Here is a 13,972-nt window from a genome sequence, read left to right on the forward strand (position 1 = left end):
GCTGAGCCATCTCTCCATCCCCTGAAACTGCTTTTGTAAACTACATGCTTCTTGTATGTTGACTTTAGTTACATATGTCCCTTTTTATGTTTCTTCTCAGAGCTAAGACATATTCTGTCTCCTATGTGCCTGTGCCCTTGTGCTGTCACTTTTATTGACTTGACATTTTGAAACGAACCCAAAGGAAAGGCTGTAGAGTCACCTGCTGTTTATTTGTTTTAATGGTTTTTTTGGGGGGGGAGGTCTATGCAAAAGCAAGAAAAAGACAATATATTCCATTAGATTTCTTTGCAGGTATTTTGAAGCTGAGTGTTGTAGTGTACAGGTAGATTGAAGCTCTGTACCTCAGCTCCCTCTAGGAGGTAAGACACAAAGAGGTATTGCCCCACAAGTCAAGAAGATTATATGACAGAGGAAGGAGGAACCAACCAAAGATTTGAGAAATTGTAAATGAGGGGCTTCCCCAGGGGCACACAATGCCCAGAGTAAATAGGCAGTCTAAGCTGAAGCCAGTTCTGAGCTGTTTCTAGAAAGACCCATCTCCCATGAACTTATTGCCTGTTACTTTCTGCAGAGAAACCTGAAGTGCTAGCTGACAAGTCAGCCAGCCAGCCATCCTGCTCCTCTTATGGATACCCGTTACCCTCTTGGACCTGGAAGAAGTGTTCGGACAAGTCTCTCAAGTAATGAGAAACTTGACATCTCTTGAAATGGAAGAGCCAAGCTGGACATGGTGGTGCACACCTGTAATCCCAGCACTCGGGAGGCTGAGACAGGAGGATCTTAGAGTTTGAGGCCAGCATAGGGTACATAGTGAGGCCCTATTCCAAAACACAAGAAGGAAGGAAGGGAGGGAGGGAGTGGGGAAGGAGAAGAGGGAAAGGAAAAAGAAGGAGAGGGAGGAGAATGAGAAGTAAGGAATAAGATTCCCTGACCTTTTGTCATGAATACAGCTTAAGGAAGAAATGTGTGCCTGATTCTGCTGTCACTCCCTAGGGCCACAGTTTGTTTCTTTGGGACCCACTGGTAGAAACCCAGACTTCTGATCTTACCATGTCTCTGCCCACCTAACTTCACTTCTTGTCATGTTTTTTTTTTTTTTTTTTTTTTTCTTTTCCAGCTGTACCGAGGAAATTCCAGAAGGAGTTTGGAATAAAAAGGCTAACAGGAAAGTGTCTGGACAGTGGGTGTCAAACAGCACCCTAAATATGAATCAGGCTGGAAAGGGGTTTCTGGTCAAATGCTGTGCGTACAATTCTGTAGGCACATCTTGTGAAACCATCCTTTTAAACTCACCAGGTATGCAGACATTTGCTGTCGTGATGAACATGCGCTGTCCCCAGAAAATCCCCACATGAAGTCGGCCACAGTGGCTGGCTTTTACTGGGGAATTTTTACAAGGCAGTGTAGTTCTGAGTGAGTGTAAGATCTTTTTTGAGTCAGGCAAGAATCCCCAGTCAGACTCTTGTCCCATTTTCCTTTTTGGGACCCAGTTCTCTGTAGGTATTGAGTCACCAGTGCTGTAGAGTTCTGGAAACCCCTGGAGGGGTGAATAGCTATCGAAGGTACAGCAAAACAGTCTTAGTGATCTGGAATTTCTGTCCTTTTCCGTTTTGTTAATTCCCTTTTTTACTTTTAGCCTGACATTCTCCATCTTGGGGTTGTCTTCCTAACACTGCACTATAGTTTAGAGTCACTGTACAATACTGATTAATTCAAACTAGGAGTGGTGGATGCAGCCCCCTTCACGCTCCAGGGGCAGAAGCAAGAGGATCCCAAGTTCAGGTCCAATCTGGGCTACATAGTGACCCTACCTCAGAAAAATGCAAAACAAAGCCAGCATAAGTCAAAGTTCTGGCTTTGGAGAGATGGCTCAGCAGCGAAGAGCACTTGCTGCTCTTGTAGAGGACCAGGGTTCAGTTCCCAACAGCCACTTAGCAGCTCACAACCACCAATAACTCTGGTTTCAGGGGATCTGATGCCCTCTTCTGGCCTTTGAGGGCAACACACATGCACATGGTGCACAGGCACACATATGGACAAACACTCATACATATTTATTTCTCTCTACACATGTGTGATGAATCTGGGCAACAAGTACATAGACTTTTTATATGGCAGGCTTGGTAGAAGGCTTAAATGGCTATCATTCTTATGATAATTGGTCCAGTTTAAAAAAAAATGGGTTCAGAATTATTTCTGGAAAGGGAACGCATTGTTTATAGAAACAGTGCTTGATTTTCCATGGGTCACCCAGAATACACAGAATACCCATAGGACTGGGAATGGTGGTTACTTGAATAGGATTCGAAAGAGTCTAAGTAGAGAGGGGTGACTACTTTTAACTATAAGCAGGCATTTTATCTCACTGCCTAGTGACTCCTTCCCTTGCAGGCCCCTTCCCTTTCATCCAGGACAACATCTCCTTCTATGCCACCATTGGCCTTTGTCTTCCCTTCATCATTGTGTTAACTGTGCTGATCTGTCACAAGTACAAAAAGGTAAAAGCACAGTGGAGACTCACCCCTGTCTTCTCTGCAATGCTGTAGACTGTCACTGACTGCCTGTTCATCTCTGAAGCAATTTAGGTATGAAAGCCAGCTGCAGATGATCCAGGTGACTGGGCCCCTGGATAATGAGTACTTCTACGTTGACTTCAGGGACTGTGAATATGACCTCAAATGGGAGTTTCCAAGAGAAAACTTAGAGTTTGGTAAGGACTGAATGATCCGAGTTTCTGTGGTATTTCCTCTTCCTTGGAATTTTTTCCCCCTTTTTCCCCAGACAGGGTCTCTCTGTGTAGCTCTGGCTGTCATGGAACTTGCTCAGTAGACCAGGCTGGTCTTGAACTCACAGAGATCCGCCTGCCTCTACCTCCTGAGTGCTGGGATTAAAGGTGTAAGCCACCACCGCAGCATCCTTGCAAAATCTTTAACTCATGCTTACCCATCTTTGCAGGGAAAGTCCTGGGGTCCGGTGCTTTTGGGAGAGTGATGAATGCAACAGCCTATGGGATCAGTAAAACGGGAGTCTCAATTCAGGTGGCGGTGAAAATGCTAAAAGGTACAGTGCAAAAGGTGGGGTTATCTCAGCAAAGTCTCTCGGGGATGCGGTGCAGCTGCCTCCACTCCCCTCTGTTCTCGCCCACTGTTCTGATGCTTCCTGCTTGCCAAGCACTAAAGTCAATAAGGAGCAAGCAGCAGACAGGCTCATGAGTAAGGAGTACAGCCATAGAGGCAAACCCCACTTCCTCCTCCTCTCTCTTTGTTCATTTTCTATTGGCTTCTGTGTGTCACAGATTCTGGGGAGAACAAACCAGGGACTTCTCACTTCCCACTCTACTCCCTCTATTCCCATCTGGCATCCACACTCAGGCAAGGGCATCCTCACCCAGTGCTAAGAATTGAATCCAGAGCTTTGTGTGCTAGGCAAGCCCTCTACCTCAGAGATGCATCCCCGGCTCTTCATTCTGTAATGCCCTGCCCTGCTGTATAGCTCAGGCTGGCCTTGAACTCACAACTCTCTAGCTTTTACAGGAAAGCTTGGATTATAGGTATATGACCTCATTCCCAGTTGCTAAGGTAGTCTCTGTAAGGGTAAAGGGAGTTCCCCCAACACACACACACACACACACACACACACACACACACACAGAGAGAGAGAGAGAGAGAGAGAGAGAGAGAGAGAGAGTCACTGAAGTGAGTTGCAGTATAAAGAGTGAGAGGAGAAATGACCTCGGAACAGAAATCTCACCCAGTGTGAGCTCCAAGCCAGGTGACTTCTATACATCCCAAGTCATAGGAAGAAGCTTGTATTGTTGGAGGAATGGAAAGTGTGTGTGTGTGTGTGTGTGTGTGTGTGTGTGTGTGTGTGTGTGTGTGTGTGTGTGTGGTTTGTCTGTCTGTCTTATATAATAAAGTCTCTTTGGTGACTTCTGTAGTCTTTCTGGGTAGGGTGTCCTGGGCATATAGACTTTTAGTCTCATCTTTCCAAGATTTTGTGGCAGTTGCGTTTCTCCTGGGAAGGGAATTTCTCACAGAAGATGAAGGAACTTCAGAAGGTCCATCTTTGTGCTTTGGACTGAAATAGAACCAAGAGAGGAGAGTGAGGTGAGGGTGGCACAAAAGGATAGGGACCCCTCAAGGCTGCTCCTTTAGTCCAAAGCTGCCATGCCTTGTTTGTAGCTTGGGACATTGTTTCAACACCTGCATGCAGCTAAGCCCTTGGTCAGTTCAATCTTCATGTTACTAGAGTTACAACATGTCAGATGCTGCTGCACACCCTTCCATCTCAGAACTCCTCACTCCTTGTTTTCCACACTCTGGATTTCCTCCTACATCCCTGACTGCATTTCCTCCTACATCCCTGACTCTTCTTCCATCTAGTTTCCTTTTAATGCAAAACCACCATATATGTCTTGATGTAGAATACGTACATTTTCTATAGATCAAGTTCAGGGACTGAGAAGGAATGGATTCTCTCTTGTACTGCAAGGTACAAAACCCTGAAACAATGTCGGAACATCACCCCTTGTTAAATCTGGGTCACAAATAGGTAGATTTCTTTTACACTGTTTATCTTCATGAGCATATCTTAGTTCCACAGAATAAAGGGTGTGGCACTTTCATACATTTATCTAAAACATACTTTGGTCCTGTTCACCACTTCCAGTTTCCTCCTCCAAAGTGGCTCCCTTTATACTTCCATGCCTGTTTCTTTCTCTCTCTCTCTCTGTGTTTGTTTGTTTGTTTGTTTGTTTGTTTGTTTTTGGAGACAGGGTTTCTCTATGTAGCTTGAAGCCTGTCCTGGAACTCACTCTGCAGACCAGATTGGCCTTGAACCCACAGACATCTGCCTAGCTCTGTCTCCCAAGCACTGGGATTAAAGGTGTGCGCCACCACCACCTGGCACTTTTTTCTTTCAATCTAGATTCTACATATGAGAGATGGTACATAGTCTTTGTCTTTCTGAGTTTGGCTTTTTTTTTTTAACTTAACATGACAGTCTCTAGTTCCATCTATCCAGATGGCATAACCCTGTTCCTCTCAGCTGAAATAAACCTGTCCTGTGAGCCATGTGTCCATTGTCTGTTCATCTGCCACAGGTTCCTAGGCTGGTTAGATAGCATGACTGTTGTAATAGTGCCGCCATCAGCACCCTGTGTGTGGTTCCCCTTGTCTGCACTCACTCCACACACTCACCATGGACCACCCTCTAGAACCCTCTGTATCAAGAGCTCTCATAACCATTTCCCTTCTAAGCCTTGGCTTCGTGTACCCACATACTTGTTTCTCAGTGTCGCTCACCCAAGCTGAAGCTCCCCCAGCCCTGAACCCCATCTCTGCACCAATTTGGTGATTACTGTCAGTATTGTAATGAGTAATGTTGTGAGACTACATTCCATACAATAATAGAAATGAGGAAGCAGGTACTCATCACTGGTCCCTGTCCACCCTTCCCCAACAGGTTTCCTGCACAGTGTCTGCTGGGCCCATCCTCTTCTCTCTGTCTCTATGGTGATCCAGTTCTGTCTCTCCTGGCCACCAATGGTAGCTCCAGAGCAGGCAAACTGCATCTTCTGCGGGGAACTGTGTGCTGGGGTGTGGCATGGCCATGATGCTGAACAGATCACACCATCTTTCCTCATAGCATTACCCTTAGCTTGCTTGCTTGTTTGCTTGCTTGCTTCCTTCCTTCCTTCCCTCCTTCCCTTTCTTCCTCCTTCCCTCCCTTCTTCCTTCCTTCCTTCCTTTCTTTCATTTGTTTTTTGAGACAAGGTTTCCCTATGTAGCCCTGGCTGTCCTGGAACTCACTCTAAAGACCAGGCTGACCTCGAAATCGGAGATCTGTTATGGAGCTTCCCACCCATTTCCATAACTGCCTTGCCCCAAATGAACACTCAGAGACTTATATTGATTATAATACTGCTGACTGGTGGCTTGGCCTTCTTATTGTCTTGCTCTGACTTAATTATTAACCCATTACTATTAATCTATGTATCTTCAGTTGTCTTATCTTACTGGAGAACTCCTGGCCGTGTCCTCTCTTCCAGGATCACATTGTGACTCCTCCCTGCCTACACCTCCCAGAATTCTCTTCGTCTGGTAGCCCTGCCTATCCTTCCTTTCTGGCCACTAGATACACACTGTTTTCTTCATCAACCAATATGAGAAACATTTATACAGAAGGGCAGCCCTCATCAGAGATCTACCTACCTCTGCCTCCAGGGTGTTAGGATTAAAGGCCTGTGCCCATGGCTTTCTATTGCTCTGAAAATGGTTCCCACAGCCTTGGGCAGTTCGGTCCTGGGCTCAGCCTTTCTACCCATCCTTCTCAGCATGCTTCCTTTCAGTTCCCCACCCACAACCTCTGCACAGGTGAACCCTTCCACCTGCCCTTCCCCTTTCATTTTAGGAATCCACTCATCTTTCAGATGTCAGCTTAGACATCACTACCGTAGGGAAGCCTCCTCTCACGCCATGGACAAGATCAAGTCCCTGGAGGCTATGGATGTAGCTACGTAGTTGAACACATACTGAACATGCTAGAAGCCCTGAGTTTAATCCTACCATTAAAAAAGAATCAAGTTTTCTGCAGTAAGTCACAGAGAACCCCATAGACTTCTCCCAGAATTCTAGCACAGCCGTGTTCGTTTGGCTCTCCAGTTCATGTGTTGCCGGCAGTTCATGTGTCGCCGGCTGCATCAGTTCAAAGTCTTCTGAGAGCGGCATGTGGTGTTTCCTGTGCTGTTCTGTCTTACTACTCTGGACTCTGCTGCCTTGGGTTTCAATGTCCAGTCCCAACAGGAGATTCACTGGGCTTCCTCCAGGGTCCAGTGGGCCCCTCTCCCTGCCTCTTCAGACTGTTCTGTGTCCCCCTAGGGTAACCCCACAGCTCTTTCGTTGTATTTCTTTTATCTTGTGTGGTCATCCCCAGTTTCTTTAGGAAGTTGGTTCCACCGTTCCCTTTGCAGACACCAGAACCCCAGATGATCAAGTCCCTTCTATAAGACAGCAGTGTTTGTGTAGAACCATGAGTACATGGAGCCTGGAATAGAGATTCCTTTTCCCTGGGGCAGCAAAACCCACTGGGGCGGGGTCCCCTGAGCAGCTCCATGGCCTCAGTGACAGGAGTGCTGTGACACTCTTGGGTGTACAGTTGGCCACAGTTTCGGTCCCTTCCCTGGAGAGATTGCTTTAGCCAGAGAGTACATGCATTATCTCTTCCAACTTCTCCCGCTCAGACATACTTACAAATGGAAGCTTCTAGACCAGCTTCATGTTAGAGGCAAGTGTGCTTGCTGAATCTCCTCCTGGCCTTCTTGTTACTCAGCAGCTTCTCCACTAGGACAGTCAGGCTGTCTGCCCATTCTGAGTGCTGGGGTGGGGGTGGGGTGTTATTTTTGTAGAAAATCTTGTAGAAATGTATATTCTTTCTGGACATGAAATGCATGCTTTGATCCCAGCACTTGGGAGGTAGAGGTAGGCATGAGGAGATTCTACTTTCAACTAACCTAATCTACATGGTAAGTTCAAGGCCAGAGTTGAGACCCTGTCTCAAGGGAGGTATAAGAAAAGGATATATTCATATAGTCAGCATTTATGACTCAACTCATGACTTTAAATTCTGTCTTAAAACATAGGACATTATTATCAAAAGGCATGTCTTATTTCTGTGTCAGTTTTTCTCTTACGGTTTTAAATTGATGTAAGTTGTGATGTGAACTGGGGAAATTTTTGATTTATAAAAGAACATCCAGGTACTGGAGGTCAGGATTGTTTCTGCTCCTCCCCCACCTCCCCCCATTAACAGAAAAAGCTGACAGCTGTGAAAAAGAGGCACTCATGTCGGAGCTCAAAATGATGACTCAGCTGGGACACCATGACAACATTGTGAATCTGCTTGGAGCATGCACACTGTCAGGTAATGTGTGCAGACAGAACACCTGGGAGCATGCTCACTGTCAGGTAATGTGTGCAGACAGAACACCTGGGAGCATGCACACTGTCAGGTAATGTGGGCAGACAGAACACCTGGGAGCATGCTCACTGTCAGGTAATGTGTGCAGACAGAACACCTGGGAGCATGCACACTGTCAGGTAATGTGTGCAGACAGAACACCTGTTCCAAGCTGCTACTGCAGGAGGCAGAGTCCTGTATCCACCCCTTTCTTTCTGTCCCTTCCTCCCTCCCTCCCTTATGCCCCTCCCTTCCTTCCTTCCTTTTTTTTTCAAGACAAGGTTTTTCTGTGTAACAGTCCTAGCTGTCCTGGAACTTGCTCTGTAGACCAGACTGGCCTCAAACTCAGAGATCCTCCTGCTTCTGCCTTCTGAGTGCTTGGATTCTCTCTCTCTCTCTCTCTCTCTCTCTCTCTCTCTCTCTCTCTCTCTCTCTCTCTCTCTCTCTCTCAGACAGGTCCTGGCTGGCCTGGAACTCGCCCTATAGACCAGGCTGGCCTCCAACTCAGAGATATGCTTTTGGGATGACAGGCATGCACCACCACCGTCCGGCCTTTTCACTCTATCTCAGCCCCAGTTCAAGTGGAATTAGACGCTGACCACTCTGTAGAGCATACAGCCCTCTTTTTCAGCAACTCTGTCACAGAGTCCTAACATTCTGAAAAGCAGTCTCCACCCTGCACATTCTTGCTGTAGCATCTGAGCTCCTCCCTAAGCTGTCAGGATGGCCTAAATGCAATAATGAATGAAATTAGTTTCAGAGCTCACCACACACACCCATTGGAGATGGTGAGGTCATATGTTCAGAGCTCTAAGACACAGATGTTTCAGCCCAAAACTGAGATTGAATGTAAAATCTAAAACGTGGTCTCATAAAATATAACTTGTGGGTCAGGTGTGGTGGCGCACACCTTTAATCCCAGCACTCAGTAGGCAGAGATAGGCAGATCTCTGTGAGTTTAAGGCCAGCTTGGTCTATAGGCTAAGTTCCAGGTCAGCCAGGGCAACACCGAGAAATCCCATCTCGAAAAAACCAACTAACCAACCAACCAACCAAGCAAGCAAACAAAGCAAGCCCTTTGTGGTAGGGAGTGCTGGAAAGTCAGACTCTGTTGTGCTACATGGGACCTGGGGTTTGCCTATCTCTAACTAAAAATTAACTGTTGCAGGGCCGGTGTACTTGATTTTTGAGTATTGTTGCTATGGTGACCTCCTCAACTATCTGAGAAGTAAAAGAGAAAAGTTCCACAGGACATGGACAGAGATTTTCAAGGAGCATAATTTCAGTTTTTACCCCACTTTCCAGTCACATTCAAATTCCAGGTAAGAGACATCCGGAGTTTTATGAGTGTTCACTTGGGGACATAGACATGCAATCACACACACACACACACACACACACACACACACACACACACACACACACACACACACACCAACCCCCCCGCAAGGGCTGCTAGACACTTGACCCCAGGCAGCTGTCAGTCTGCTGTGGACTTCTGCCCCATTAGCTCTTCTTTTACTTAGTAGTTTCAGTTTCCCACCGGAAGCCATGGCCCAAAAATACGACGTAGGAAAGCCCAGAAATAAACAATCCTTAGGTTTTAAGTAACTTTACAAGCAGTTACTATCAGCATCATACTATTTAATCACTTGTTGTTACTGCTCACCTGTTACTATGCCTGATTTGTTGATTTGTATGTTATGTATTATCTGTGAAGGGAGGGGGTTTGCAGTGCCAGGGGTCAAATCCAGGGTGCAATGCATGTTTAACACATCCTGCACCACTGAGCCTCACCCCCAGCTCTCCATGCACACCCTGAACAGAGAAACTACTCCAACACAGGTGTGTGTGACCAGTAATTAGCTCCTTTGCTTTGGTCACTGGGGTGTTAAATAAGCTGGCAGTTCTTTTGGAATATCTGTGTACTGAAAGCACTGAGCCATTTCCCAACAGTAAGTTATAAATTGGGGTGAACTCATATGTTGGAAAATGCTGAGCCACCACTCGGTTGTGATGGTGCAGGCATCTATTGATGGGCTTGAAGAGTCTGTGTGGCTCTTCAAGGAGAGTTGCTTTACCCAAGCCGTTCTAAAAAGAGGAGGGTGCTGAGTTGGGGTGGGGGGAGCATCTTCGAGGCAGAGCAGGCACATGCCATGCATGCACCAGGCCCTGGCTATGTCCCCAGCACAGCAGAAACCCAAAGAGCTAGCAAACATCTTTAAAGACAGCTGCGTACTGTGTGAACTTGGGAAAAATGGTTTAGAACCAGCCAGAACCTTGCTCCTTTCTGTGTAAACTTCAGGACACAGCAAATCATGTACTGCCCCAACTTCTGTTTTAAGTAACCAGCTTACAGTGTGAGAGTGACCGAATGACCCCTCATATCCAGGTTGGACCTGAAAACCCCAACACACAGATGTTCTTAATGTACACAGGCAGGAAGGCAGTGTGCTTTCCATTTGAAAGCCCACTTGGAACTGGAATCCATTCCTCTGATGAACTGTACTTTTTTTCTAATGAAATGTCTGCCCAGAAGAGCAATGTAAATAACAAAGAAACAAATTTGTTTTTAATAGTATGCCTGGTTCACGAGAAGTTCAGATACACCCGGCCTCGGATCATATCTCAGGGTTCAACGGGAATTCGATTCATTCTGAAGGTAATCAATCATCTATAGTCATCGGTAGCACTTTGAAATGAATCCAAGAATGCCATACAGCTTTTTCAAAGCTTTTTCAAAATTGCAGCGTGTGTGTGGTGGTGGTGGGAGAGATGAGCAAGAGAAGGGGGAGAGGAAGAGGGGAGAAAGGAGAGAGAGAGCAACTTTGGGGATCCATTCGGTCCTTCAACCCTGTGGGTTCCAGGGATTGAACTCTAGCCTTCAGCCTCGTGGGAACACCTTTAGCTGATGAGCTGTCTTTCCCATCCTCTTCTTTCTTTTTCATAGAGACCATGGTCCCGTTCTCACAAAGCCCTTCACAAAGACCCCGATCCCTGCACTATTGATTGGAAGTTAGGATTTATTTCATTTGTTTTATTTTATGGGTGTTTTCTTCATGTATTGTGTAGCATATAGCATGTGTGTGCATGGTACCTGTGGAGGCCAGGAGAGGATGTCATATTCCCTGAAGCTAGAGCTACAGATGGTTGTGAACCACCATATGGGAGCTGGGAACCAAGTCTGGGTTTTCTGCAAGGGAAGCCAGTGTTCTTAACCATGGAGCCATATCTCCACCCCCTTGGGAATTGAGCAATGGTTCATTCTAGAAAACAGAATGAGTGTTCAAGTGGGCTCAGAAGAGGCTGGTTTATAGAGAGGAAAATGACTGAAAAAAAAAAAATATAGAAGCGAAGAGTAGAACAGGAATGGCAGCAGACAACTTAAATAGGCTGTGTGTGAGTTCAAGGTCAGCCAGGGTTGCAAAGCAAATTCCCAGTCATCCAGGGCAATGTAGAGCTACAAGAACAGGCCTGTTATTAGTTCAGTCATTTTCCCGGGACTGAGCCAAGGAGACTCATGGCTGATAGTTTAATATCAGACTCCCTCTGGGCCATCTCTTGCGTAAGGATTGAAGCTGAGGCAATTCCGTCCTCCAGTCCAGGAACCTGGCCTTTGGGGGAGGCTTGGCAGTTACTTTGGTTTTCCAAATGTCAAATAATCCTTTCTCTTTGTATAATGGTTTGGTCTGGTCTGTTGAGCATCATGCAGGAGGGCCTCATAAACACTTCCTCACCTCCACACACTGCCCATCACTTTAGCTACTTCTCACAGAGGCCTGAGAAGGTGGACCTCGTATTTGGGGGGAAAGTGAGGAGCGGATATATTTTACAGATGAGATTAAATATGAAAACCAAAAGAGGCTGGAAGAAGAAGAAGATTTGAATGTGCTGACATTTGAAGACCTTCTTTGCTTCGCATATCAAGTGGCCAAAGGCATGGAATTCCTGGAGTTTAAGTCGGTAAGGACCCTTTAAAGAGGAGACTAACAGGAAGGGTACAAAGAGAACTATAGGAAAGGACGCGCGTGCATGCTGCTGTGAAAAGGGGATGTGCTTACATTTGTTTCTTGTTCATTTTAACATCTGTCCCTTAATGTCTGTCCTCCTGCCTCAGACACTTTCATATCTACAACGTACTCCTTGCAACGTAAAGGCCACAGCCCCGTTAGAGCCGAAGGCCTGTGGGCCGCCCAGGGAAAAGTTCATAGGAAGTCCCTGAAAAGGCCACTGAAAGAAGCACAGTGTCCCCATCCCTGCTGACACAGGAATTCAGCATGTGCCCTGCACAGAGTGCCTACATTCAAGGGAGGAACGTGCGCCCAAAGTTGTTCAGTTCTGCCTCCCAAGCAGCTAACCTGAATGTGCGTAGCTCAGGCTAGCCACAGCATTATAGAACGTTCGTCTCCACAGTTGCTCGTCCCATGGTCTACCTCAGTGTTGGCTCGCGCCTGCCGTGTCTCGTTGTCAGTGATGAAAAGCCATTCTCTGGATCTTTGCTTTCATAGCTGTCTCCCTTGTCTCGACAAATCTCTGTCACACCCAAGCCTCAGAGCTTTATGTCTGCTGAAGTTTAGTGGTAATAAATACATTAGCGGGGGAAGGAACAGACAAACGTTTACCCGTGTGTGTGCTACACAAAATATTGGAAAGCCAAGAAGAGCTAGGTTGTTGTATCTTACAAAGTTTCTCCATAAGGTTAGATGTGTGTATTTCAGAGGGATAGTATATTAATTAGGGTTCTCTAAAGGAACAGAACTGTTAGAATAAAAAAATAATATGTAGTTATATATAAGCATACTTATACATACATATAAATATACAAACACACACACACACATATATATATATATATATATATATATATATATGTATATAGGGATTTATTGGAGTGGCTTCCAGACAGTGGTCTCAGCACTTCAACAGTGGCTGGCTCCCAACAGAAAGGACAAGAATCTGGTAGTTGTGCAGTGCACAAAACCAGGTGTCTCAGTAGTCCCAGTCTGGTGCAGGAGTCCCAGGGAAGTCCCGGAGAGCTGCTATCTTCTGTGTGTGTTGGGCCCTGAAGAACTTGAGTCTAACACCAGCGAAGGGATGCCTCAGTGGCAGGACAGATGAACCTGCCAGCAAGAGTGAGGACAAGCAGGCAAAAAGCAAAAGCTTCCTTCTTCAAATCCTTTATGTGAGACTGCCACCAGAAGGTGTGGCCCAGATGTTAGGTGGGTCTGCTCACCTCAAATAATCCAATCAAGAAAGTGTACCACAGACTTAACCAGCTGCTGGGGTGTTAGTTGATGCCAGATGCGGTCAAATTGGCAACCACCATTGAACCGTCAGAGCTAGTAAATGATTTTATGGGAAATGAACGGCCTGGAGCAGAAACAGTGGGGCTGAAGGTATAGGTTGGTGGCTGAGCACTGGTATAGAATAGCAGAGACCCTGCACTCAACCTCGGCACTGCAAAAACTAAGAGAAATAAATGAAATGGCCAAGGACAGTGGTGACCTGGGACAAAGCCCCTCTGCGCTCTGGGTGTGGTGTGAGATGAACTTGATTCTTCTGGCTAACAATATTTCGATAAGAATTTGAGGCCGTTTGTTCCTCTCTGGCAGGTCGGTCTTCAGGAGGATAATGAGCTGCAGAGAAAAGCCCCCCCCCATTCTGGGTTTGGGGTGATGCTCCCTGGACCACTGCCATTCCTCTCTCTTTACTTCCAAACTCTTCCCTCCACTTCCTTCTCTGGGTTTGTTACTCCCTCCCCCTCCTTCTCCTCTGTTTGCCTCTTTTTCTCTCTGACTGTGGGAAGATGCTCTCAACTCTTTTTTCTTCCAGGAAAAAGTCACTGCCTGGGCAGGAATTCTCCTCGGCAGGGCTTCTCACCTCACATACCTGTTTGGACCCCCCCTCCCCCCACTTTGTTGACGGTCCACCTCCACAGGGACAGCCATGCTTTATAAAGGTGTGGGGAGTGTCTGCCTTGGCCATCTCTCTCAGATTGCTCGCCATAAAGCTA

The 13,972-nt window shown here is 46.4% G+C and overlaps 1 protein-coding gene across 3 annotated transcripts in view; it reads left to right on the plus strand.

Moving 5' to 3' along the window:
* The window catches only part of Flt3 (fms related receptor tyrosine kinase 3), a 78,106-nt gene that overhangs the window by 54,795 nt on the left and 9,339 nt on the right, over positions 1-13,972 (plus strand). For all 3 annotated transcript variants that reach the window (XM_051205224.1, XM_051205223.1, XM_051205225.1), the window contains 9 exons: positions 575-683; positions 1,121-1,299; positions 2,395-2,501; positions 2,581-2,713; positions 2,959-3,063; positions 7,813-7,923; positions 9,128-9,281; positions 10,539-10,621; positions 11,795-11,922. In XM_051205224.1, coding sequence (XP_051061181.1) covers positions 575-683; positions 1,121-1,299; positions 2,395-2,501; positions 2,581-2,713; positions 2,959-3,063; positions 7,813-7,923; positions 9,128-9,281; positions 10,539-10,621; positions 11,795-11,922 — 1,109 coding nt within the window. The remainder of the gene's footprint in view (positions 1-574; positions 684-1,120; positions 1,300-2,394; positions 2,502-2,580; positions 2,714-2,958; positions 3,064-7,812; positions 7,924-9,127; positions 9,282-10,538; positions 10,622-11,794; positions 11,923-13,972) is intronic.

The sequence above is a fragment of the Phodopus roborovskii genome, unplaced genomic scaffold, assembly GCF_943737965.1.
Source record: "Phodopus roborovskii unplaced genomic scaffold, PHOROB, whole genome shotgun sequence".
NCBI lineage: Eukaryota > Metazoa > Chordata > Mammalia > Rodentia > Cricetidae > Phodopus > Phodopus roborovskii.